The 26,676-nt window shown below is 52.0% G+C and overlaps 2 protein-coding genes across 2 annotated transcripts; both read left to right on the top strand.

The window, feature by feature from the left end:
* Positions 1-15,542, top strand: LOC117651637 (protein Tob2). Its single transcript, XM_034395819.1, has 5 exons — positions 1-494; positions 7,822-8,035; positions 8,094-8,139; positions 8,313-8,549; positions 10,137-15,542. The coding sequence occupies exons 1-5, from the start codon at positions 201-203 to the stop codon at positions 10,786-10,788; spliced, it is 1,443 nt and encodes a 480-aa protein (XP_034251710.1). The 5' UTR covers positions 1-200; the 3' UTR covers positions 10,789-15,542.
* Positions 15,543-18,506: 2,964 nt separating this feature from the next.
* Positions 18,507-26,532, top strand: LOC117651837 (vitellogenin receptor). The gene is made up of 21 exons (XM_034396245.1): positions 18,507-18,780; positions 19,578-19,697; positions 19,772-19,905; positions 19,979-20,116; positions 20,201-20,309; positions 20,383-20,634; positions 20,720-20,845; positions 20,938-21,153; positions 21,229-21,400; positions 21,474-21,675; positions 21,753-21,950; positions 22,019-22,289; positions 22,372-23,640; positions 23,716-24,507; positions 24,586-24,738; positions 24,815-25,052; positions 25,121-25,352; positions 25,425-25,602; positions 25,673-25,791; positions 25,862-26,103; positions 26,180-26,532. Exons 1-21 carry the CDS (start codon positions 18,702-18,704, stop codon positions 26,427-26,429), a joined length of 5,490 nt encoding a protein of 1,829 aa, XP_034252136.1. The 5' UTR covers positions 18,507-18,701; the 3' UTR covers positions 26,430-26,532.
* The last annotated feature ends 144 nt before the right edge of the window (positions 26,533-26,676 follow it).

The following is a 26,676-nucleotide window of genomic DNA, read 5'->3' as shown; positions in this document are numbered from 1 at the left end:
CCTTTTTAAGAAACTCTAACCTAGATACCAAGATAGTACAACCGCGCCGCCCGACGCTCCGTCGGCCCCCTTCTGCCCGCCGAGGCGCCCCAGTCAGCACGGCCGCCACCATTGCGACCCACGCGCCGCCCGGCCTGCCGCCGCCCGCCCACCAGGACCGGCCGGAGCGGCAGGACCGGCCCGACCCCATCCTCGCCAAGATGCACATCGAGGTGCAGGTGGCGCTCAACTTCGTCATCTCCTACCTGTACAACAAGCTGCCGCGGCGCCGCGTCAACATCTTCGGCGAGGAGCTGGAGCGCGCCCTCAAGGACAAGTTCCGCGGCCACTGGTACCCCGAGAAGCCCTTCCGCGGCTCCGCCTTCCGCTGCCTCAAGACCGGCGACCCCATCGACCCGGTGCTGGAGCGGGCGGCGCGCGAGAGCGGCGTCCCCGTGCAGGACATCCTGGAGAACCTGCCGCACGAGCTGGCCGTCTGGGTGGACCCCGGCGAGGTGAGTCGAGGGGTGACCCACTGTAAAAAAAAATTGTGTACAATGATTGTGTGAATGTGCAAGAATGTGCAAGATTTCTGGCGTTTTTGCCACACATGTTGCCTACTTACAGGCGTTTTTGCCACCTGAATGTGGAATGTGCTGAAATTTTGTACCATGAATGTGGGAAGCTGTTCCCGCTCGAGATAAGTGCACTGCCGGCGCGGTAGCCGAGCTCGTTAGAAGCCAGCGTGGCACGCCGCGGGCGCGGGTTCAACTCCCGGTCAACTTCCGCTTTTTTTTTTCTTCTTTCATTTTTCCCCCGAGGTACCTTTTCTGAAAGGCGGTCCGTTCATTCTTTTCGCGGTTCGGACAAAGCAAGTCTCGAGCTGAGAGACTAATTTAGGAAGGTCGTTATGGTGTGTTCTCTTATTGTCCCCAACTATCTGCAGCCATTGCAGCGGATGCAAAACGTGCGCTAAGCGTGCGCCGCAGAACAATGTCTGGCACACTAAGTTCGGGAGGGGCGCGCCGCGGCGCCGCGCAGACAGTCCACCACTTCGCGCGGCGCGCCAAAAAAAGCGAAAAAAAGACACACAAACCAAGGACTTTCTTTTTTCGTCTTTTTTTGCAATAATAATTGCGGCGGCGCGTCCTTGTCCTCCACACATGCCTCGCGCGCGCACAGCGAGGGGCATTGCGGACCGGAAAAAACAAAAAAAGACACGAAATGAACAACGAGAAAGAGAACATAGAACGGGGCATAGGGATAATCGGTGCGAAGTACGAAAATGGGTCCTCTCTCTCTCTCTCTCTCTCTCTCTCTCTCTCTCTCTCTCTCTCTCTCTCTCTCTCTCTGTCTGTCTCTCTCTCTCTCTCTCTCTCTCTCTCTCATTCTGCTCCGAAGACGACAAACTTCAGCCGGAAGTAAAATGGCGACCTTCGCCAAATGAAAAATCACTTCGGCGCCGCGCCAAGTTCCGCTGCGTCCGAGCGCGCACGCGCAGTGGCCGGTACGCGGGGTGCAACTTCATGATGACCAGATATCAAGGGCCACAGCATCGCCAAAATTTAAAGAAAAAAGATTATTTTTATTTCGTTGTCTATTCCTACCGCTAGGGTTTGGCGTTTTTTTTTTTTTTTTTTTTTTTTTGGAAAGCCACCCACACAATAGGGTTGGCGACACTGCAGCAGCCTTGCAAGGGAAGGGGCGCGGCGCTGCCAACATACCAACGTCGCGCTGGCTGGATTGCGGACGAGCACAGGTCTGCCAACTTCACTAACGAGGTCCCGTGTCCCCAACAACGCGGCCACCCCACAGGAAAAAAAAAACAATGAAAATCGGGTCAGGGGAGGAGAGGAATGATTGAAACAAGATGAGCAGGCTCTCCGCGGTTAAGAGGTTCTCGAGAAAAGGTTCGCTCACTTTGTCGTTTGATTATTTCGCCACCGCCGCCGACTCCCCACTCCCCATAAAGCGTCTCGGCTTTTTGGCCCGTCCCGTTAATTTTTTGTAAAAAAAATGACGGAGGGACGGGCATATAGTATGTCCCCGCTGGCGTCGTTCGTTCGTCCGTCCGTCCGTCCGTCCGAGGACTTCCCGTGTCCGATCTTGACCAAATTTGGTATGCAGCCCCCTCTGGGACCCCAAGAACCGCCCCGGGGGCAGCAAATCCGATCCGAGCCCCCGGGGGGGCTGCTGCAGGTGCATCATGGTCTACAGGGGCGAGGGGATCTCGGCAACGGACAGCTAGGAGGGCATGTAGGGGTATTTTTGGAATCGGGGGACGAGAGAAAACCAATGGTGCCAGTTTTGGCGAACGGAGAAAATTCGGACCCGGGTTCAAATCCAGGGAGTATTTTTTGAACATTCTTTTTTTTCGAGTTTTTGCATTGTTTCTGACGTTTTTGAGGGGTGATGACGAAAACGACATTTATTTTAACCCCAGACTCAGGTTTAATTCCCGTCAGGGTCAAACATAGGCGAAATTCGTACGTTTCTTAATGTAAGGGACGGGCCAAAGTTGCCGATGTATATCGCTACTTTTCCTGTTATTATTTTTCACCGTGCACCGGATTAATTTGTCCGAAAACAACCCCCCCCCCCTGCCGGGCCCTGTAGGGCCTCTCGGTGTCGCGCCGGCCAGCCGCAATTAGACTTTCTGATTCGAGTTTAACTTTTCATATCTTCACCTCGACTTTTGTTTCCATACTCGCGGAGGAGAAAATGAATGAAAAACTAGTTGGTATTCAGTGGCGGCGGCGGTTTAGTCTCACTCAGCTGGCGGCGGCGGCGGGGCGGCGGGTTCGTTGACTCCGCCCCTCGCGTCGCCCTCGCTCTCTCGCTCCAACGCGCTCGCCCGCAACATCGCCTCCCTCTTTCTCGCTCGGACTGATGGGCCCCGTCTGATTAGTGGAGCGGCCCCCTGACCGCCGGCCGGCGCTGCCGCCCCTTCGGCCCCGTGCAGGCAGCCCCTGCAGCCCCTCCTGCAGCCTCCACCGGAAACCAGAAGCCAGGCTGTGGTTGGCGGAAAAGGAGGGGGGGGGGGGGCTACCGAGTCATCGCCACTTTATTAGCGACATGCATATAGCGTGGTAAAGCACGGCCCTACATTATTAAGCAGCCTTTCAGCCCCACCCCCGCTACTCTGCCACTTTCCCCTCCCCCCTTTCCCCCCCCCCCTCCCCCCCCCCCTCCCCCCCCCGAGTAAGACGTGGGCGCCGCCGACGCCGCCCCCAAAGTGCAGGGCTGCCACCCCGGGAGCGAAAACGAGATTTATCTCGCGTTACTTTATTTCGCCGCACAATGTTTTTCTTCGCCCCGTTTTTGGCGGCGCTGTTTTTTGCCCGCCGCCGTCAGCCCTTCGGCCGTCCTCGGCCTCGTCGCCGCGTCGCGCTGTCTCTGTCGCACTCATGGGGCGGGCCGCGGGGTCGAGAGAGAGAGAGAGAGAGAGAGAGGGGGAGAGAGGAGAGAGAGAGAGGGGAGAGAGAGAGAGAGAGAGGGAGAGAGAGAGAGGGGGGGAGAGAGAGAGAGGGAGGGAGAGACAGAGTGAGTGAGTGTGTGTGTGTGTGTGTGTGTCTCGAAACAACCGCTGCAGCTCGCTAGCGGGCTGATTCCGTGAGTCGTTTTCGTCGCTCTGTCTCTCTCGCACCCGTACGGTTCCCCCCGTGAGTGCGAGAGAGACAGAGCGACGAAAACGACTCTCGCGCTGGTGGTGCTTCGTCCTGGCTGGGCCGGGTCACGGCGCGCAGGGCGGAGCAGGGCGCCCGGCCGCCAGGCTCGGCTGTGCTCGGCTCGACAGGTTGCCTACCCCGCGCGGGGCTCCCCCTGCACCTCGGATGGATACGGCTAGAGCCAGCTCTCAGGGATATGGCGGCCCGGGTGGCGCGGCTCGAGGGGAAGGGGGGGGGGGGCTGCAGTCGTCTGTCTCTCTCTAGCCCATACGGCGGACGGCGCGCGCGAGAGGGAAAGACCTCCCTCTAGGAATCAGTCAGGCGCACGGAGCGAGACTCAACCATACCCGGCCAGATTTGTGTCGTCTTGCGGTTTTTTGGGGGGAGCAGGGTGCGGCGGGGCGGGGCGGGGCGGGGGCGGCGGGGTGCGGCGGGGTGCGGCGGGGCGGGGGGGGCGGGGGGGGGCGGGCGGGGGGGGGGCGCGGGGGCCCTTTAGGGGGTTTACCCAAACCCCCAAAAAGGGGTAAAAATACAGACAGAGGGCGAATTTGAAAAGGTGCCAGCGGCACAGCGACGAAAGTGCGACCGAGACAAAAGAATACAAGGCCCGGTTCTTGTTTGTTGTCAAACCCTGTTAAGTTTTTGTTTTGGTGTTGTTGGAGAGACGTCAACCCACTTTCAGAGGAGCAGATGCCGGCAGATGCAATTTGTGTCAGCGCATAAAGCTTTGGAAATGAGAGTGATCAATCGCGAGCCCTGAGTAGAGGCCATCGGAAGCGGCAGCTGCAGCCGGCCGATTTATCGCACGCACTCTCTCTCTCTCTCTCTCTCTCTCTCTCTCTCTCTCTCTCTCTCTCTCTCTCTCTCTCTCTCTCTCTCTCTCTCTCTCTCTCTCTCTCTCTCTCCCTCTCTCTCGCCCATCCCCATTTCCCCCCACACACGCGGGCGTCCCCGTCGTCGGGGTGCTATTTGATGCCGGGGTGGGGGAGGTCCGTAAATAAGGCGAATTGTTGGAATTCACCCTCCGGCCGTCGCCAGCAACCCCGGACGGGCTGAACCGCGCCGCGCCCCTGGACCGGACTCCGGGGACCACTCGGTCGGTCGCTCGGTCGGTCGCAACTTGCAGATAATCTGATTCTACGCCTGCGACTCCCCGTGGAGCAGCGGCCTGCGAGCCGCCCGCCTCTCCCAGTCTTGGCACTTCTCTTCGGCGACCGCCACCGCCGCCAGGGTCACGCCCCGCTCCGCTCTGCACCCCACACGCATGGCGGATGCTAGACTTGACCACGGCGGACGCCGCCTCCTCCCCGTCGCCGCCCCACAGTGGGCCAGAAGACCGGCGCCGGCGGCCAAAACTCCAGACGCGTTTTGAGCTCCAGAGTCGCCAAATGGGACTCAAACCGAACGTGTGACCCCACCGATGGATTCCTCGTTCGGAGAGCAATCCATTGATGGGGTCACACGTTCGGTTCGAGTCCCATTTGGCGACTCTGGAGCTCAAAACGCGTCCGAGATGTTGACCGCCTCCACCGGTCTTCTGGCCCACTGCGCGGCGCCGCGGCCTCGCCTTCTTTACTCTGGGGCCGACGCGTAGGTCGCGGGTTGCGCGTCGTCGTGGCCGCCGTGGCGACGTGCTGCAGTGCGAGGGTGTGGTTTAACAACACGATGGACCCCCTCCCCGAGGACGACGAGGACGGCGACGACGGCTTTACGAGGGTCAATGTCTCCTCGGTCTCCTCGCCCTCCGCCTCGCCTCGCAGCACCTCGCCGTGTTCAATAATTACTCGATGACGTCGTCAACACCGCGGGCACTCAAACGCCCTCTCTCTCTCTCTGTCTCTCTCTCTCTCTCTCTCTCTCTCTCTCTCTCTCTCTCTTCTCTCTCTCTCTCTCTTTCTATCTCTCTCTCTCTCTTTCTTCTCTCTCTCTCTCTCTCCTCACTCTCTTCTCTCCTCACTCTCTCTCTCCTCACTCTCTCTCTCTCTCTCTCTCCTCACTCTCTCTCCTCTCTCTCTCTCTCTCTCTCTCTCTCTCTCACACACACACACACACACATTCCCCTTGTAAACCCACGAGCAACCCACGAGGAATTTTTCTCGTGAAAGGAAATACCCTTTTGTATTCATCTTTATTAGCTTCTGATATTGTTTCCCGCCGCGACAGGAGAGCAAGAAGCCGGGGAGCGCTTCCCGTCCTGACCGCGGGCAAGACCCCCGTGTTGGCTCAGGCAGAGGCTGTGGCGGAGGCTGGCCGCCCGAGGCGCAAAGGTGGCCTGGCCGTGGTTTTGTTGTTGCCCATGAAATGCCTCCCCCTCCCCCTCGCCCCTCTCCTCTCTCGCACTCAACGGGATTACGGCCGGCCTGGTCCTCTGGTCCCCGTCAGCGACGACCGCGAGGAGTAGGACCACCTTGCAAATTCAGCAGTGCATCCAGTGCACTGAGAAAAACGAAAGAGAGAGAGAGAGCGAGGTCGCGAAGCAAAAATCGTCGATTCGAACCCGCGTCACACCAAGCTGGTGGTCTGTTGGCTGATTCCGAGAGTTCTGTCTCTCTCGCACCCCGTGTAGGTGCGAGAGAGACAGGTCGAAGAGCTGACCCTCGGAATCAGTCTGCTGTTTGTTTGGCTGTTCGAATTCGGGCCCCGCGGCCTCTTCAAGCCGAGTGCGAGGTCGCGAGCCTCCACACTGTACAGCCTGCACAGCCAGCACAGCCAGTGGCACACTGAGGCCGCCCTGCTGATTGCGAGAATGTCCCTCTTCCTGTGGAAGGGCAGGGCACGGCAGGGCACGGCAGGGCACGGCAGGGCACGGCAGGGCACGGCAGGGCACGGCAGGGCACGGCAGGGCACGGCAGGGCACGGCGGGGACGGCAGGGGACGGCAGGCACGGCGGGCACGGCAGGGCAGGAGGGCCGGCAGGGACGGCAGGGACGGCGGGCACGGCGGGGCGGCAGGGCACGGCAGGGCACGGCAGGGCACGGCAGGGGACGGCAGGGACGGCAGGGGACGGCAGGGACGGGAGGGCACGGCAGGGCACGGCAGGGACGGCAGGGCACGGCAGGGCACGGCAGGGCACGGCAGGGCACGGCAGGGCACGGCAGGGCACGGCAGGGCATGGCACGGCATGGCAGGGCACGGCACGGCATGGCACGGCGCGGTGCACGTAGCGTCGCGTAGTGCAGCGCACAGTGCGGCCGCGTACACAGCCAGGCCCCCAAGCACGTCATTGTGCCCGCACTGGGAAACAGTCATTCCGACGTTTGGGTGGCGGTTTTTCGGCAGGATCGCTCCCTCACCGTCTCCTCGTTACTCTGCCGCCTGATTTCGGAGGACCGCTTCGTCGCTCTGTCTCTCTCGCACTGATGCGGCGAGAGACAGCGACGAAACGATCTTCGGGAATCAGGGCGATTTGGAAGACCTGGGCTCGGCGGTCTGGCAGTCTGCCCGGAGGGACAGAGGGTCTCCCTGCAGGTATGGGCAGGGCGTTTGACAGTGCTGCCTACGCCATGGGTTCGGGGAGGTGACGTTGGTGGTTGCGGAGATAGCCGCCCTTCCACGTAATCGCCACAAATACATTTTCGCGGTAGGGTGCCTGTGACATAAGGCAATGACGATAGTTGGGGAATTAGCTGTGGTTATGCCCTTCGGCCCAAAATAGGACCCTACCTGCTGCTCAGAGCTCGCAAGTGTCGCTTTTTTAGGCACGACGTAGCCCGACGTAGCCCTTTAGTTTTAGTATGGGCAAAAATCGCCATTCTTTTGTTTTTAACGTGATCCATGCGACAAGTTTTAAAGCCTCACAACTTTTCTGCAGGAGTTTTGATGAGAGTTTGCAGTGTTGGGAAGTTTGTCTCAACATACGATTGGTGAAATCTGGTTGAATTCGCTCGCTAGGTACTTTTTTTCGGGTTGACCTTTTTCTCCGCCACGCTGCAGCGTAAAAAATTCCATACTTTTGTGCGGAAATGGTACAGAAAAATATAGTACGGAGGTACGGAGAAAAGGACGGAACGTTCCGTACTTGCTCCATATGAACCCATGTAAATGGGTACGGAAAAAAAGTACGGAACGTTCCGTAGTTAGCAAGTACGGACGTTCTAGGCAAATTATTGACCAGACATGTTCCGTACTTTTTCCTCACAGTGTGTTCTAACCTCCGCCCCCGTTCTGCTTCCAGGTGTCGTACCGCATCGGCGAGAAGGGTGCCGTCAAGATCCTGTTCAGCGACAAGCACGACCTGTCCGACGACCACCTGGCGGACCGCGAGGTGACCAAGACGTTCAACCCCGAGGCGCAGTGCTTCCGTCCCATCGAGGCCATGCAGTCCATGCAGCCCATGCAGCACGCGGCGCCGCACAACGGCCACAACGGCCACAGCGGCCACAACAACGGTCACCACGCCAACGGCCACCACGGCCACATGCCGGGCCTGGTGCTGCCGCCGTGCAGCCCCAGCCAGCCGCCGTCGCCCTTCGAGAACGGCGGCCTCGGCATGAACGGCATGGGCGCCATCGGGCAGCCCGTGGCGCCGGGCAGCGCCGTGGCGGCGCCGGCCCCCCTGGGCGGCCAGCCCAGCAACGCCAACGGCCACACCAACGGCCACGCCAACGGCCACGCCAACGGCCACGCCAACGGCCACGCCAACGGCCACGCCAACGGCCACGCCAACGGCCACGCCAACGGCCACGCCAACGGCCACGCCAACGGCCACGGGAACGGCGTGCTGAACAGCGTGGTGACGTCGCCGTCCTCGGCGCCCAGCCCCATCCCCTACAAGGGCTCGCCCAGCCCCGTCACGCCGTTCCTGCCCAGGTCCTCCGCGCCGCTCACCTTCACCACGGCTACGTTCGCGCAGACCAAGTTCGGCTCCACCAAGCTCAAGACCAACAGCAAGCGGGCCAACAGGTGGGTTGTCCGGGAAATCGTTTCCCCGAAGGTGTGTGTTGGCGTTTCGCGGTTTTGCCGAAGTAGGCAAAAACGGCAGCAGCGAGCCGGTGTCGAAAGGGTTGCCTGCCTTCTCGGCAGTGCTTGAGCTTTGCTCCCGAGCATAGCGCGCCGAGGTAGGCAACCCTCATCACACTGGGGCATCGCACGAATTTTTGCCTACTTGTGGCAAACTTGGAAAGCAGCGTGTTTATTTTTGGATACGCGCGGGTTGAGTGCGGATCCACTGCATGCAGCCTGCGTCCCGCTGTTCACTGCTGGCGCCGCCAGACTTGGTGGAAAGGGCCGGGGGTCGCGACCCCCATAAACCCTCCCCCCCCCTCCCCTCCCCTTTCGTTTTACACACCTGGAGCTGCACTCGCCGCTTTCCCTCTCGGCGGAGGGCGCGAACCCCTTGCGCAGATAAGACCCGTCCGGAATGAACGTCGCCGCACTCCTTTCAAACGACTTGAGCGTCGCGTCGATACCGTGCCGTGCCGCGCCGCACAGTGGGCCAGAAGACCGGTGGAGGCGGCCAAAACTCTAGACGCGTTTTGAGCTCCAGAGTCGCTAAATGTGACTCGAATCGAACGTGTGACCCCACCAATGGATTCCCAGTTCGGAGAGCAATCCATTGGTGGGGTCACACTTTCGGTTCGAGTCCTGTTTAGCGACTCTGGAGCTCAAAACGCGTCTAGAGTTTTGGCCGCCTCCACCGGTCTTCTGGCCCACTGTGCGCCGTGCCGCGCCGCGCCGTGCCGCGCCGTGCCGCGCCGCGCCGCGCCGTGCCGCGCCGTGCCGCGCCGCGCCGTGCCGTGCCGTGCCGTGCCGCGCCGAGCGTGTTGCCAGCCAATAGATGGGCCGCGGATAACCCCCCGCCGATGTGTGCAGCCGATCGTTGCCACCGCCACTTAAGCCAGGGGATGCCGCCGAACGATGGCGGGCACGTCGGCGTCCCCTTCGACAAATGAGGGGGCCGAAGGGAACTGATCACTGTACTTAACCGTTCACGGGCTCCTGGAGTATGAATTCAGGAAGGGAAATCTTGGGAGTCCCACTCCATAAATGGTTGGTCGAATCACAGCCAAGCGCGGATCCGGGATGGCCCACCCCGCCCTCTCCCCGTAGATCGCCGACTGAAAAGTAGGCAAGATCAACACTTTGTCCCTTTAAGAAGGCAAAAAAGTGCTACTTTGCCCCTCCCCCTTTTAAGGCCGACTCTAGATCCGCCACTGATGACAGTGGGTATGCATTCGACCAGCCATTTCTGCCCGGGATGCCCCCAAAACTGTCCATTCCCTCAACCCTGAGCGAGTGGCGACCAAAGGAAAAGTTAAACAGCCGAACCCCACCAGGGGCCTCATTGTCGGAGTGCTGTTCCGGTGCGTTACAAGGGTTCGGTCCTTTGTTTCGCTCGTTGTTCCGAGGCTGTTTGCCACATTCATGATGGCACCAAGAATAGGCCTGCATAGCAAAGTCTCGCCGCTGGCTCAGGGTTGAGGGAATGGACAGTGCTTCCCTTCTTTTCCCCCTTTTGGCTGTACACTGACGCATGCATCTGTGCCGCAGGATGTCCCCCACGGAGTTCTCCAACTACATCAAGCAGCGGGCCATGCAGCAGCAGCAACAGCAGCAGATGCACCACCACCCCGTGGGCCCCGTGGGCCACCACCACCTGCCGCCGCCGTCGCAGCTGTCCCCGCAGGGCGGCCCGGGCGGCGCGGGGCCGCACCGCTCGCTGTCGCCGTCGCTGCTCACAGACAGCTTCTTCTTCCCGTCGCAGTACCAGCAGCACCAGCCGCACCAGCAGCACCAGCAGCAGCACTTCGGCGGCCGCGGCATGTACGACTCGAACAGCCACGGCCCCAGCCCGTTCCTGGACATGTACTCCTCCAACAAGGGCTACTCGTCCTTCATGGAGCACAACAGCTACTACGGCGGCTCCGGCTTCGGCTCCGGGACGCCGACTCCGGGGCCCATCGGCTCCGGGCTGTCGGCGGGCGGCGCCGGGTCGGGCAGCCACAGCCCGGGCGTCATCGGCGGCGGCGTGGGGTCCTCGTCGTCCTCGTCCTCGTCGCTGGGCGGCGTGGGCTCGGCGGGCGGCAGCGGCCAGGCGCAGTCCCAGGCCGAGAAGCAACTCCTGGACGGCTTCAGCAACTTCAGCCTCAGCCCGCACCCCAGCAACAGCCAGCAGTACCAACACCTGCTGGTGGCCAACTAGAGCAAGCTAGACCTGCGAGGCTAGCGAAGCGTCCGCCGGCTCGGTTACGCTTAGTAGTTGACTTATTTTTACCTCTTTTGTATTGTTTTTTTCCTCGTCAGTGCTTTGGGTGAAGCACCGGGGTGGAAACGTTCGGCCTGTGTACCGTTCGGTCGCGGGTTCGATCCCCCGCAGAGGCGAGCGTTTTTCTTTCACCTGGTGTTGCACTCCCCACACTGCCCTTACCTCGTATGTTTATATTTTGTTCGTCTGTTTCCTGTTATTGTTTTTTTTTGAAATATTTTAATTTTTGTTTGACTTTTGTAGGAATTGATTTGCCGTTTTTGTGACGACTTTTAGCTTTTTCTCGTTCGCCTTACGGAAATGGTTTCATATCTGATCTGAGTAAGCTGGTGATTTCCTTGGGCCGTCTCTGTGTACCCGAGCGGCACGCGTTCAGTGTAATTTAAATAACTGTGGATATTATTGTGGGTTCATTTTTTATTTTTGTATCTCTTTGTAATAAAAACCAGTGTGAATGTGTTATAAAAATCAAGATGTGTAGAATGTATGGAGAATACCCGGGGAGAAAACGCAGAGCTAATGGAATTCTCGCGCATCGTCAAAGACGAATGGGTGATGCTGGTGTGTCGAACCGCATTCTTAGTACTGCGCCAGTGAGCAGAAAAAAAAATTGTCCAAAAATTATTGAAAAGCTGTGTAAATTTTGCTAGCAAAGTTCCTCATTTTCTGGATAAACTTTCCCTTTTTTCGAAATTTAGATGTATTGATTCTCCTTTTCATTTCGTTATTCCCGGTCTCGGCCGGAATATCGACCGGGCCTGCTCTGATCGCGTCTTCGCGTTAGTTTTGCGTTTGAACGTTTTCTACCACGATTATTCTCACCTTCGGCATAGGCTCATGAATACAGTATTACTTTTGTATCACAGAAACCGCCGGCTGGTTTCTTGTTCGCGAGTTTGCAGGTTAATTTTCAACCGTACGCAAAGACACTACCTGTTATCTGCGGCTCACGTCTCCAAACCTGTACAGAACATTGGGCTGCAGACACCTTAGTACAATTATAAATTATCGTCTGCCAAAGGCCCCGTTGAGCGTGGAGGTGGATTTTGTTGTATACTGACAATATGGACACCGTACAAGTTCCGTACTGCGTGTCATATTGCGGGAAAATGTAACCAGGATATATTTTTTGTAATAAACAACAGTTTTATACGTTCTTTTAAAACATAAAGTGTTATGTCATTTGATAATCTAATTTGGGTTACGTGTATATGGGGAACTGAGATTTGCGATCTGGCCAAACATAAAAACGCCTCATTTTTGTTGCGTTTTGATTTCTTTCTTTTTTTTCCTAATATAATGAAACACGAGACGAGGTAAAGTCCGGTACCCCAAGCTACCTCACCGCCAGCTGAGAAGTGGCGCATATCGCTGGGCCACTTGTTTACCTCGCATGTGTTGATCGCTTAATGACGGCTGTGGTTCGAACCTTTAAGAGCCTCTTGGAATAATCTCGTTCTACTGATACAAACTAAGCTAAGTTTCAATAAGCATGATGCTAGCGTAATGGTGGGGAATGGTGGCATTCTTGACTCCAAATCGGCGGCTGTGTGGAGACTGGCAGAGACCGCTGCCCGCCGGGCCTTGCCCAAGGCCTTGCCCGCCCATCGGGCGTGTCCGAACCCAACGCGGGGCGCCACAGCCGCGTCTTACACGAGACGACATGTAAAATGTGCCTTGCCGCCGTTTCTTCTGAAAGTATACTGTTTGTTATTTTTTAAACGACTAATAGAAATTGGATGTGTTTTAAAATAATTCTGCACGTTTAGTACTTTTTTAAGGGTAGTCGATTGCGTAGGGGATGTGAGGTTTTCGTTCAGCGTGGCCGAGGAGGGCGTCGGACAGTTAGGAGTCGGCTGAATGAAGGACAACACTGTGCCTCGGCGGAGTCCGTGAGCACCTGCCAACCTCTGCAAACTTGTCTGGTGCAAAATCTATCATAACAAGGAGCATCCTTTTCTTCTTAAATAAATTTTTTATTGATTTTTGTACGATATAAATAAATGTAATAATATAGTCAGTGACAAATTATCAGGAAGGTAGTTTTCATAGCCAGGAGCTTTGAAATTTCCAAAAAAAATATTAAAAGAGAAACATGCCCAAAAAAAATCAATTCAACTATGTGATGACCCTTATAGAAACATAAAATAAAGATTGCAAGTGTGTTACTATGACAAGTATATTTCTTATCGTTACTCAAATTGTTTGCTGTATACATTCGGTGTCTTTTTCAAATTTATGTAACTTACTCTGTCGGTATTAGATGAAATGTTGTATGGCCTACTTTGTGAACCACGAATCCTTGTATTGCACTATTGTTAATTAAGACTTGGGCTGCTCTGAGTTCTTTCATGGACTGAGGGTACTTGGTGTTGTGGGGCAGAGCAGAGGGGACACTGCCCAGATCATTCAAAAATGATTCCAGACTCCCCCGCGGAGACGACTAGAACGAACCCGACGCGATGTCCCCAAGGTTGCGAATCCCTCGCTCGAACCTCGCTTGCCGGTCCTGTTGGTCCAGTCCCTATTCGCCTCGTGAGGCTCGTGAGACGGGCCAGTAGCACTGAGATACGCTTCGTTGGTGTTTCGCTTTTTTCGAATCGCATCCAAAATGTATTATGTATACCTATTTCCCTATCTTGCGAGTTGTAGTTGTATTGCCTTTCTCAGAGGCCTTCATCGCGTAGACAAAAAACAAAAGTATTAGTAAATGTTTTCGAAATTGTAGGCATAAAAAGTTATCTACATGAACGTAGACTCGTGTTTTGGATCTTGATCTTTATGTATACATATATCTATATATAAAACCTATACGTTTAGATGTTTACTCGTTGTGTACATTCGGTTTGATATCTTCCGGGCCGGTTCAAAGTTTATCGAGATGGAAGTGCAGTCATGCTTTGTGTTCAGATTCATCCCGGTGATATGGAAAGATTTCTCAGGGTGCCCGGATACCTTTGAACGAACGCCCCGTAGCCCTTGGGGCCTTCGGTTTAGCTTCCAGACAGGCGACCTGTACACTAGCAGTACGGCAGATCCTCCCGACGCTTTCAGGCCGCAGCTGCATTAGGTCTAACTCCTTCCATGCACCCAGAGAGAGTTTTTAGTCCTGTAGCTTCGCGGGTAACTGTCCCATTCCGAACCTTCCATGATCGGGTACAGAACGCCAAGGCATAATTTATGTAATTTACACTGACTTACTTAAAATAATATACCAAAAAAATGTACTGTGACAGAGCCACCGGGCTAAAATATCTTTCAGATCATTGATATTTGAGTTCCTTCTCTTTAAGTGGATTGTTGATTTTTTTCCTTATGCAAGTTACAGAGCAACAGTAAGGGATACCTATTAAGTTAAACCAAAGTGAATAGTGACGTTACGTTACCTAAATTTATTAACTTTCAAACTGATTGTAGTTTTTACGCCATACGCTCAGTGAGTGTATATAATATATTAAATACTTTTTTACGTGTTCTATTATTTTTCCAACTGTTCAATGAATATATTTATATAAAGTGACTCACAGTATGTCCAGCAGGATTACAAATTTTTATATCATTAAATTTGTACATTAGTATTTTTCTACAGTGCTTAGTTTCTAGGAAAGTTCATAGACTTTTGTTGCTTTCATTTTTGTTGATTTAATTCTTTTACGTTTTTGTATTCAAGTTTTTATAGATTATATAATTTTTATTAAATTTTTATTTTTGTTGTTTGTAACTCTTATGGTTTTGTCATCTTGAACCTGTTTGAATCTTTCACCAGACTAGTCGTCTTTCTTAACAATTTGGAATATGGGGGAAGGCCGTGGAGGAAGGGGGAGGGGGGCGCGTCTGTCTTGGTCTGTCGCCAGCAGAGAGCCATGCATGAGTCGAGACATGAGCGGGCAACAACAGGAACGTGCTTTCGTCTTTCACGCAATAAAGGTAGGGGGGTTTGCGGTGGTGTGCCGCACCTTTGGAACTGAAATGCTTAACTAGATACACCCATTGGATGGAATCCAGCCACGCTTGAAGCTCCGCTGTGATTGGCTGTGATAGGCGCAGTGACGTCAGTCAGTGTGATTGTGGGTCCTCTCGAACTGTGTAGGCTGTGGTGGACGGAGCAAGAAGCCTGATGCGCGAAGGAACTGTTAGCTGCCACCCCGTAGCGAAGTTGCTAACTTTTTTTTGGCCATCGTCTGTAATATTCTCTTGAAAACATTTATATTTTGTATTTTTTTAAACGTCTCTTAACTATTTAAACTTATTTGATGTGCTGTGCGGATAAGAATGCACTTGTTAATCCCATCATGTAAGGCTTTTCGGAGTGTAAAGATACGTGTTGTATAGTCATCTGTAAATCTGTAATTTCGTGAAGTGCATGGTCATTTCGTTCGTTTTTTACTTTTGTTAGAAAACCCGTACAAACTCCCTCATTTCATCGCTCTATGACATTTTGTATTTTCGATTTTTCTTATTGTTAACCGCTTTTAGATATTGCAATTTTTTCATCTGCGTATGTATTCGATCCTCTGTAATTTGGTTTATGTGTTTTCACTTTTTTTTACCAAATCTTTATATTCGTGTTGAAACGTTTAGAGCGTTTTCAGTTCCATAACATATTTTATCTTTTATACCCTAATTATTACGATTTCACGTCTGTTTCTTACTGTGTATCTGGAAATAAAATCATAAGTATTGTCACGGAAGCGAGTGCGTCGTTTATTCTTATGCCATGCCAACCCACACGATCCCCTCGTCGACGGCCGCTCGCTCAGAGTGGCTCGGGGCGCCGTGCTGCGCCGTGCTGCGCCGTGCAAGCAGGCAACTTATCCAACACCAGAGGCCGTTTCGTTCGCTGGGAGAGACAGCGAGAGACTCCACCACACTGACACAAGGACTTTGTTTCGAAAAGAGATAGACACAGTGACACAGCTCAAGCTCGCTCGACTGCCGTCGCGTTCGCCGCGTTGTCCGTGCCCGCCGCGCCGGTGACCGCTCTGCGCTGCGTTTCAAATCCCGCGCAGGCCCGCGCGCCTGCAAGCTGGATTTCTCATAGCCATCGATAGCTATCGAAGTTCGAGGTTCGATAGTGACGGAGATCGAACAACGGCTTTGTTTCGATAACTTGTTTGTTTGTTTTGCAAAACGCCGGAAAAGTCTTTGTTTTGTGGAACATGTGAGTATTTTGGGTGACAGGGATCGTATTTGCGCTTCGCCATAAGCGCCTGGAGCGTTTTGTGGCATCTTTGTCGCTGCTCTGTTGATGTGCTCGGAAAGGCAGGTTATGTCTGTTTTGGGATTTTTAGTTGTAAATTCAGATGCCTTGAATGAATGACATCAAAACGTCGACATTTCAATCAAACTTCGTTCTCAGTACACTCATGATGACTTTTCATCCCACCCACTCATTGTCATGTACCTGTTCACCCGTTGTAGTTTGCACTAGCATTTGAAGTTTGTGTGTTCACTGTTTCAGGCCATTATTTGTCGGAAGTTCAGTCATGCACCTGTTGGAAGATTCTCTGAAGTGTTTGAATTCAACGAATCTTAATGGACCCCTGCAGCACTTTGCATTCAAGTATGTCGACTCTATTGAGTTTGGTAAAGCGGTGTTACTTTGCCCACTGGGGTAACTTTGGCCCAGCGGTTCAAAATGTGACTAATGTAATCAGTAACACTTGAATTGAGTGTCCAGCCCATGGGTCAAAGATGCCCTGGTGTGCCAAAGTAACCCCAGTTTACGGTATCTGCTACGAGCCACACTGCAACAGTTTACGGAGTAGTGTTAGATTAGACTAGACTATGCGCTGCTGTTTCAGATCAGTGCTGGCTCAAGTAATGAAAGATCATTGAATTTTATCCAATGTATACACAGTACAGTGTAGTGTGTAGGCTATGGCCTCACAAAAGTTGCAATGTATTATGCTTGATTTTCTTTTACTCGTGTGTCACATTAGCATGCGTATCCCCATTCGGTTTTTCTTGTTTTTTGTTCAAACAAACGATCAACAGTTGAATTAGTGGAAAGGAAAACTAGTGTCTGGATCTGGGCTAACTGGGCCAACTCCCAGCCGACCAGATTGGCTTGGCACTTAACGCATCTTAGGGGTGGAGCCCCTGTGATACTCGGGGTAGACAACACTCCACACGCCCGCGCGCTGTGGCGCTGAGTTGTGCCTACCTCGCAGGCGCTCTCGCCTCTTACACTCGCAGTGTTTCGCCGACGCGTTGCGTTCGATTCGAGTCAAGTCCGCTCCGCACAGTGGGCCAGAAGACCGGTGGAGGCGGCCAAAACTCGAGACGCGTTTTGAGCTCCAGAGTCGCTAAATGGGACTCGAACCGATCGTGTGACCCTACCAATGGCTTCCTCGTTTGAAGAGCAATCCATTGGTGGGGTCACACGTTCGGTTCGAGTCCCATTTAGCGACTCTGGAGCTCAAAACGCGTCTCGAGTTTTGGCCGCCTCCACCGGGCTTCTGGCCCACCGTGCTCCGTGTGCTGCGGACTGATTCCGAGAGTCGTTTCCGTCGCTCTGTCTCTCTCGCACTCACGGGGCGTCCCGTGTAGGTGCGAGAGAGACAGAGCGACGACTCTCGGAATCAGTCTGCTGCCGCTCTCGCGAATCGGAATCGGGCATTCCCTCCCTGCCTCCGAGTGCCTCCCTGCATGCCGCTGGCGCCGCTGGCCTTCGGAACCAGTTCCAATGGAATCGCTGTAGCTTTTTAATCGGGTCCATTGTCACCGGGTAATACTCGGCGCCGCTATCCTGTGCCTTGTCAGCGACTTTCCGCGACACTTTGCGAACCACTGCGGTGGAATACTACACAGTCTGAACAGTTTGTCGGTCTGCTTCATGTTTTGAGCTGTTTCCCAGTGGCGCGGATCCAGAACGCCCCCCCCCTCTCCCGCTCTGTATCCGCGCCTGCTGTTTCCCCGCGGTATGTCGTCTGCAACCCTTTCACGGCCGAAGAGCCCCACGAGCGCCCACGAGTCATTCATTCATCCATTCATTCATTCATTCATTCATTCATTCATTCATTCATTCATTCATTCTTCGTTCATTCATTCATTCATTCATTCATTCATTCATTCGTCCATTCGTCCATTCATTCATCCATTCATTCATTCATTCGTTCATTCATTCATTTGCAGGGAAGGCACCGCGCGGAAAGATGACTGCCAGACGACGGCGAACTCGGACTTCCCTCCCGGTTCGCTGCCGCTGCGGCCGCTGCCCGCCCCTCCTTGACTCCGTGACGTGCCGGATCTCCCGCCGCCGATGACGCCGAAGACCCCAAAGACCGCGACCGGCAAGACGTGCGTGCGTCCGTCCGCCCGAGCGGTGGCGTGCGAATTGCTTCGGACGGCCGGCGCGCGTCGTGCTGTGGAGAGAGCAAGAGCGGCGCGACCACCTCAGACGCAGCCCCGGCCAGGTATTTCGCCGATTCTGCATTTGTTGATTTTACACCACCGGCGGGGTCTCAAATTCATTTTTAAAAATATTCTGAATTACATTTGAGTCGAGCTTGGCCTAAAATAACAGCCCTGCGGCGGATGGCGGTTGTTTTGTTTTGTGGTGCCGGTGGAGTGGTTCGTCTGCGACGGCGGTGTGCTTTGCCTGCGCAGGGAGCAGGGAGCGCCACCTTCGCGGGGGAGCCGAGGACGGCAGCGAGCGGTGCTGCAGCGAATCAGTTGGCCTCCTCCACTCATCCCGGAGCAGGCGCCCCAACCGCCCAGTCCAACTCGCCCGGTCTCCGTCGCCGTCCGCCGTGGAGCCACTCAGTGCGTGAAGCCCGCTGTCCGCCGGGACAGGTGCCCGTCGTCGACCCCTGTCGAGTCCACTCCACTGCACTGCGAGCCCAGCCATGGCCGGACCCAGCCCCGTGTGGGCCGCGCTGTGCGTCCTGGCGTGCTTCCCCACGAGCAGGGCCTTCTTCAACACAGGTGAGTGATTTTAACGGTGTGTTGCCGCTCTCCTTCGCCGCGCTGTGCTTGGGGTCGCCGGCGGCGCGGGCGTTCCTCCGCGGCGCGCGTCGCGTTGCTCGCGACCGAGTGCCTCGCCGTGGTCGCGGTTCCCCGGCCCCTTTTGCTTGTTTGTTTGCGCTGCTCGTGTCCTGCAGTGTCCCCGCTGTGCTCACGCGTAGTGGGTTTTGCCTGCACCGGTATTCGAACCCAGGGTTTCAAGTCCGTGTATCGACGACCGAGCTGTTGTTGTGGTTGCCCCACTTGACGGCCTGGACCACGTGTTGCACGTGTTCCACGTGTTGGCCGCCGAGGCCCCTCGCTTTCCCTCTCTGTCGCTCTCTACAGTGCAAGCCTTTTCCTGGAGTAAACCTACCGTGCGTGTGCTCAAAGGCCGGAAAAACTAGACTTCCCTCTTACTGGGGCCTAGCTGTAACATGCAGTGTGTGGCATGTGAGGTGTAATCCGAACGCTGAGTATTTCAGTGCGACCCCTTCATGGTCATGTTCCTTGTGTCTGAGATGGGGCTGCCTGTAGCATTGTCGCCTAGTTGATGTGTTGACCCGACCAGCCGAGCGATTCAGTAGTTTCGTCGCTCTGTCTCTGTCGCACTCATGGGGCTCTCCGTAAGGGTGCGAGAGAGACAGACTGACTTTCAGATTTTCTGAATCGCTCGACATGCGCCGAGGCTCGGGCCGCGCGGGTGGAACTTGCGCTGTGTTTTCTGCATGCTGATCGCCCTACCATGGTTTTAATTGTTTTTCACTGTTTGGTTTCAGATGCCACTTCAGATTGCCCGGAAGGCACTTTCATGTGTCTGGATGGTGACTGCATACGGAATTCCAAGCACTGCGATGGTGTCAAAGACTGTCGAGATGGCAATGATGAGTGGGATTGTGGTGAGTAGTGGTCGGTCTGGGATGTTGGAGCTTGCTTCTGCAAAGTGTTGTAACATGCGTTTGGTTCATTTCAGATTTCGTGAAGTGTCAGGCACCTATGTATTTCCGATGCAAGGACTCTGGGAAATGTATCAGTGCTTCTTTTGTCTGTGATGAAGAGAACGACTGCGGAGACTGGTCAGATGAACACGATTGTCACCTGTTTAAGGTAAGCCTTTTTTTAAACTTTTGGGTCCACTGTTGAGACTTTGATCTTTTTTAACAGTGTGTTCTTATTTCAGCCACCTGTATCAGATGCTAAGTGTTCTTCGAAAGAATTTCAATGCCTCGACAAGTTGTGCATTCCAAGCGACATGGTCTGTGATGGAGAAGTTGATTGTCTTGATGGAAGTGATGAGACCCTTGGCTGCTCTTCTAAGGTAAGTTGGCACTTGATCTGTCCTGTTCTGTGATCCTGTCCTTTTCATTTGCTATACGTATTCCTTGTTTTTTTTAATATTTAGATTTCATGTGATGATGGCTTCATGTGCAAGAATCACCATTGTATTCCTTCGGAATTCAAGTGCGATGGCTCCAATGACTGTACGGATGGCAGTGATGAAGAGGATTGCAGTGAGTACTTCACCACCCTTTCTTATGCTGCAGGTATATTTCAACTGCAAATTCATTGCCTGATATTTTCCAGAAATGATTACCCACAATGTGCCTATTGATGAGTGTGTTCCTGAGAAATTGCTGTTCGCCTGCAAGGATCGAGTTGGTTGTTTGGACATCCATCAAGTTTGTGACAACACCTCACACTGTCTGGATGATTCTGATGAAGGAAACCGATGCTCAGAATCGTGTGAGAACTGCACTCATCAGTGTTACAAGACACCAAGTGGTCCAGTCTGCATTTGTCCCAAGGGTACTCGGCTGGAAAATGGAGCATGTGTTGGTAAGTATTCGCAGTAATCCTTGTTCTGTATCAGTTTAACCTGCTCCTTGCTTGACGTGCTTTTTTTATCTTTCTGCTTTCTTAGAATATGATGAATGCACAACCTACGGTATCTGCGATCAGAAATGCCGCAAGCAGCCTAGTGGTTACCAATGCTACTGTGATCCTGGTTATTCTCTTCAGAAAGATGGCCATTCCTGCAAAGCTGATGGTATGTATTTATTTAATTGTTTATTCATTTTATCATTCCTTGTTTGTGGTGTTTTCAGAATTGTGTTTTTATCTGGGTGTTTCAATTTTCAGGAGGTGAAGCACTTATGGTATTCTCTGCTGGAAGTCAAATACGTGGCTACTACATCACCTCTCAGAATCTCTTCAGGATAGCCAGTAAGCTAGGCCAAGTTGCTGGAATTGGGTATGACGGCTTCCACATTTACTGGACGAATGTTATGCAAGGGGATGAAGCAATCATGAGGTCAAATGAAGATGGTTCTGAGCAAGAAGTTTTAGTCAGTGCTGGTGAGATTTTGTTCCCCTTTTCTGCTCTCTAATTTGTATGATTGGAATGTGATTTCAATTCTTAATCCTTTGCAGGTCTTGGCCTTCCTGAGGACCTGGCTGTGGATTGGATTACCCAGAATGTCTACTTCTCAGACTCTCAGAAGAAACACATTGGTGTGTGCAATACTGATGGTTCTTCTTGCACTGTACTCGTTAATGAGGATATTGATCAACCAAGAAGCTTAGCTCTTTTACCGTCTCAGAGGTATGTTTCCTTGTGCTCTTTTCATTTGCATTTCAATTTCCTAAGTTAATTCTGGTTCCTTTTTCTTTTTTAGAACTATGTTCTGGTCTGATTGGGGAGACAAACCGATGATTGCTACCTCCGGCATGGATGGTTCAGATCCGAAGGTCTTAGTTTCTTCTGACATTCGCTGGCCAAACGGTCTTGCCCTAGATTTCCACAATGAACGTCTTTACTGGGTTGATGCCAAACGTCAGAAGATTGAGACAGTGAAACTTGATGGTTCGGATCGTCGGGTGAGTAGTTCTTTCCCCACTAAGGCTTCTTTGCTCAGCTTCAAAGTATTTCTAATTTTTCTTATTCTCTGCCTTAGGTCATTTTGGAGAAAGTTTTGAAGCATCCATTCGACATTGCAGTGTTCGAAGGTTCTCTTTACTGGAGTGACTGGGAAGGAAGACAGATCCAGGCATGTGATAAGTTCACTGGTAAAAATCATCGTGTTTTAATCAGAGAGCGCAAGAACAAAGTTTACGGAGTTCACATTTTCCATTCTTCAATGCAACACAGAAATGTAAGTCTTGTCCTTATCCTGCTGCTCTGGTATTGTGGTACTCTTTTTTTAACAAATTTTCATTTCAGATTACAAACCCATGTGTTGATGCTGGATGCTCTGATCTTTGTGTTCTCTCTCCAAATTCTTTGGGGTATTCCTGTGCCTGCCCTCAAGACCGGGAACTTGGAGCCGACAAGCACAAATGCCATGACTTGGACAAACGTCAGTCTGTTATTGTTGGAGCTGCTCACAACTTGTACCAGGTGGAGACCAGAGTCTTGGGCAAACTCTCTGTAACTACCATCCCACTCAGGGCTATTCACAAGATGGGAGCTCTGGCTTACAATTCATTGACAGGTAAAATGCATTTTTCTTTTCCCTATTCATTTGCTTTAGACTGTTGTCAATGAGCTAATTACACCTTTCTCATTTTTTACAGGTTCGGTTATCATTTATGACTTGGTTCAGAAGAAAATCTACTCCTACAACTTGAAATCAGCTCGCATTGATCTCTTGGTTGGTGGTGCCATTGGTGTAGTATCTGGCATGGATTTTGACTACCTTGGCAACACACTTTACTGGTGTGACGTAGAGAAGAACACCGTGGAAGTACTTTCTCTTGTGACCAATGAGCGTGCTGTGCTTCTGCGAGACCTTGGCAGTGAGGTTCCCTTGGATGTTGCTCTGGTGCCTGCATCGGGAGTCATGTTTGTGGCCTTTTCAAGTGACAGTGGCGTGCACATCGACCGCTTCAACATGGACGGAACCGGGCGCACCCACGTGATTGAAGCTGGAGTTGAAGGCCCTCACGTCTCCCTCTGGTATGACCATGAGCTGGATCGCATTTTCTGGACGGACAATGGTCTTGGCATGATTGACAGCACTTCAGTTGAGGGAACAGACAGACATGCCTTCAGAGGTTTGGCTACAAGTGTCAATGATGTTACTTCTATCAGTACTGATGTCTTCTGGGTTGATCGTCATTCTGGACTCCTGCATTGGGCCGACAAGTATGATGGATATGCCCATGAGAAGAAATACGATCTGGGTATCACGGAAGGTCTTGATGCTGTTAATTTGGTTGGTGTTAGAGGTGTTCTCTCTGCACCTGGTCATCCCTGCCAAGAAGACAATGGAGGATGTTCTCACCTTTGCCTTTTGCTAGGCAAGAGCCGTGTCTGTGCCTGCCCTGATGGTATGATTTTGAAGCATGAGAACCACACTTGTGTTGTTCCACTCCACTGTACTTCATCTCAGTTCAAGTGCAAATCTGATGACCTGTGCATTCCAAAGTCTTCAAGATGCAATGGCAAACAGGAATGTCCCAGCGGTGAAGATGAGCAAGGCTGCAAGCCCACTTGTCACTATGGTCAATTTGCTTGTGATAATGGCCAATGTATTGATGAATCTTTGAAGTGTGACTCCAACTATGATTGTACTGACAAGTCTGACGAGCTCAACTGTCACATGGTGGAGTGCGACCCAGACACTCAATTCACTTGTGAATCTGGCCAGTGCATCAGCTTGCAGTGGCGATGCAACTTTGCTGCCGACTGTCATGATGGTTCTGATGAAGCCAACTGTGAAGAATCTACTTGTGAGCGTGGGAAGATGTTCCGCTGTAAATCTGGTGCTTGTGTTCCTGCCACTTGGGAGTGTGATCATGAAATTGACTGTGCTGATGGCTCTGATGAACATGACAAGTGTGGTAAGTTCTCTCTCTGAAATATTTTTTTTTAGATTTATTGTTTGGTTTGATAGTTAATTATTTCCTTGTTTTCAGCTCCTCCACCCTGTGATTCTCCACGATTCCAGTGCACCAACCAAGTTTGCATTGATGAGCGCCTGAAATGCGATGGTCATGACAATTGTGGAGATGGATCTGATGAGAGTGGCTGTTCCTATGTGCCAACAGACAAGGAGAGTAAGCCAGATACGGAGAAAGCCGACAAACCCCTTAGCTGCACCAATGAAGAATTCAAATGCGAGAAGGAACCAATGTGTCTGCCATCTTCAGCCCGCTGCAATGGAACTGCCGAGTGTGTTGGTGGAGAAGACGAGATGGACTGCCAAGGTTGTGCTGGCCATGAATTCCAGTGCCACAATGGACATTGCATTCCCACTGCCTGGCTCTGCGACAAGTACAACGACTGTGGGGACAACTCCGATGAAGAACTCAAGGAGTGCAAGGCTTCGCTGAAGCCTAGCAGAGTATTTGAAGCATCTAAGAAATGTACCACCTTCCAGTGCCCCACCGGTGAATGTCTCCCCTGGAGTATGGTTTGCAACATTCATGAAGATTGTCCTGACGCTTCGGATGAAGGTGGACGTTGTATAACTGCCTGCTCAGCCGGACACCCTTGCCAGGGTACTTGTGTGCGCACTCCTCATGGACCTTACTGCTCATGCAATGCTGGGTATGAGTTGAAGGGAGATGGCCGCACTTGCCAGGATATCAACGAGTGTGAGGATGATCCATGTGCTCAGCTTTGCGAGAACACAGATGGCAGCTTTTCTTGCAGCTGTGGCTCAGAATTTATTTTGAGAGCTGACAAACTTTCTTGTAAAGCTACTGGTGAGTTTCAAAATTTAATGTTTGCAATTTCAACAATTTAGTGACTGGCTTTCCTAATATCTGTGCTCTTTTGCTCAGGTCCTCCAATGGAATTTATTTTCTCAACTGGAGAACAAGTTCGCAAAGCCTCTGCCAAGTTAAATGCTTTCCACATTGTAGCCGAAAATTCTGGACTTGAAATTTCTGGGTTGGATGTAGATGCCAGAGCACAGCATGTTTATTGGACAACAGGTATTCCATCTCTCTAGTGGTTCAGAAGGTAGTTCAGGATCTTCTTATCACAACTATTAATTGTTCTATTTTACAGAGGCTAATGGAATCCTGCATAGGATGTCTCTTGGTACTGGAATGCTGTCTCATGTAAGAGGTCTGGGTGTGCCTACTAAATTGGCTGTCGACTGGCTTTCCAAGAATGTCTATTACACCAACATGGCTGAGAGGGGATCAGTAAATGTTTGCAACCTAGAGAAGCAGCGTTGTGCCAGACTTGTGAAAGAAGAGGAAGGAGCCTACACTGGTGCTATTGCTGTGGATCCCAAATCTAGGTAAATTTTAGTTTTTGTAGTCCATCTGTGTGAGTGATTTAATATTTACTAGAGTAAATTTGTCTTAGCTTGCTGTTCTGGAGCCGTGTGCACCCTGGAGATGGCAGTGCACCTGTTAGTCAGCTGATGGTGTCTGATCTCTCAGGCCAGAATCAGACTCTTTTGGCCAGTGCTGACCTGATCTCAGGTATTGCTCTTGATTTAATTAAGAGGCAAGCCTACTGGTCTGACCAGCATTTGGGTCTTGTTGAGAGAGTAGACTATTCAGGTGACAACAGAGTGATGATCCGAAATGATGATGTGAGTATTTTGAAAATTATCTGATTTTAGTCTCTTTCAAAATTTGCTTACCTGGCGTTTTTGTGTTTTTAGGTTCATCATCCAATTGGTTTGAACTTATTTGAGGATATCCTCTTCTGGATCAATGGTGGTACTGGTTCTTTAACTAAATGCAGAATGTATGGCAAGCCTCAGAACTGTGAACGTGTCACCCTCAGCCATACTGATGTCAAGAACTTTGCTCTTCTGCAATCAACACGCCAAACCACTGGTAAGTATTACATCCTTCTGATTCTCTTCTCAGTTTTAATTGAAGCTAATTGATTCATCTTATCTTCTAGGTGATGATGTTTGTGCCACACTTAATTGCACTCACATGTGCGTGCTGAGTCTTCGGGGCCCCAAATGCATCTGCGAGGATGGTTCCATTATCAAGCCAGGCAAATCCTGCTCGACAGAAGTAAGTATTGTAATCATTGATAACTGTTCAATTTATGCTTTCCTCTAAATTTTTTCTTTCAAATTTTCAGCGGGAAGCGGAAGAAGTTTCAGTAGACAAGCCTTCTTTCCACATGGTGGTTGAGACTGCTGAGGCTTATGGTAAAGCCCATAGTGCTAGTTCTGTGGTTGGACCGATCATTGGAGTGATGATTGTTATCGGTGCTGCCTTTGCCTTCCTGGCCTACAAGAGGCGGTCTTCCCCTGGCATCAACTGGCCCAACCTCCCTCTTGGATTGAACATTGGCAAGCTGGGTGGAGGCGGAGGATCAAAGTAAGTTCAGATTTTCCTCTTCGGCTATGGTTCTAGGAATTGAGCAAAATGATTCATTTTTCTTGTTTCTTTTCAGTGTTACATTCGACAACCAAGCATTTGGAATGGCGTCTTCGCGGCAAGACCCCTTCGAACCTACAGTGAAGCCAGGCAACCACGAGTATGAAAACCCTACAATGGATGGGCGCCTCTCTATGTCAAGGAGTGCCCAGAGCTGGTCTGCACCGAAGAAAGTTGTTCCAGTGGACAAGATGCAGCTTGAAGATGATGACTCTGATGCAGAGTACATGGATGGCGAATACGATCAAGCTAGATTGATCCCATGAATTTCTTAATCGTTTAATTGTTTAAATATTTTATTAGATCGTTGTACATTTTAAAGTCTATATTTTAATCAGTTATGTTTAATAAATGTTGCCATGTTTCTTATCTCGTGTTACTTCATTCTTGAGCACCTATTCCTTCAAGGAAACAATTTTCATTGATGCTTCATACGCTTGAAATGCCACACCAGAAAAATTACAATTGGCATCAGAAAGGGATTACTTTCTCTAGTAGAACTTATGAGAATTC

Source organism: Thrips palmi, unplaced genomic scaffold (assembly GCF_012932325.1).
Source record: "Thrips palmi isolate BJ-2018 unplaced genomic scaffold, TpBJ-2018v1 HiC_scaffold_6, whole genome shotgun sequence".
NCBI classification, from domain to species: Eukaryota; Metazoa; Arthropoda; class Insecta; order Thysanoptera; family Thripidae; genus Thrips; species Thrips palmi.
The sequence above is the reverse complement of the archived record's forward strand: the minus strand, read 5'-3'. Positions and strand labels throughout refer to the sequence as shown.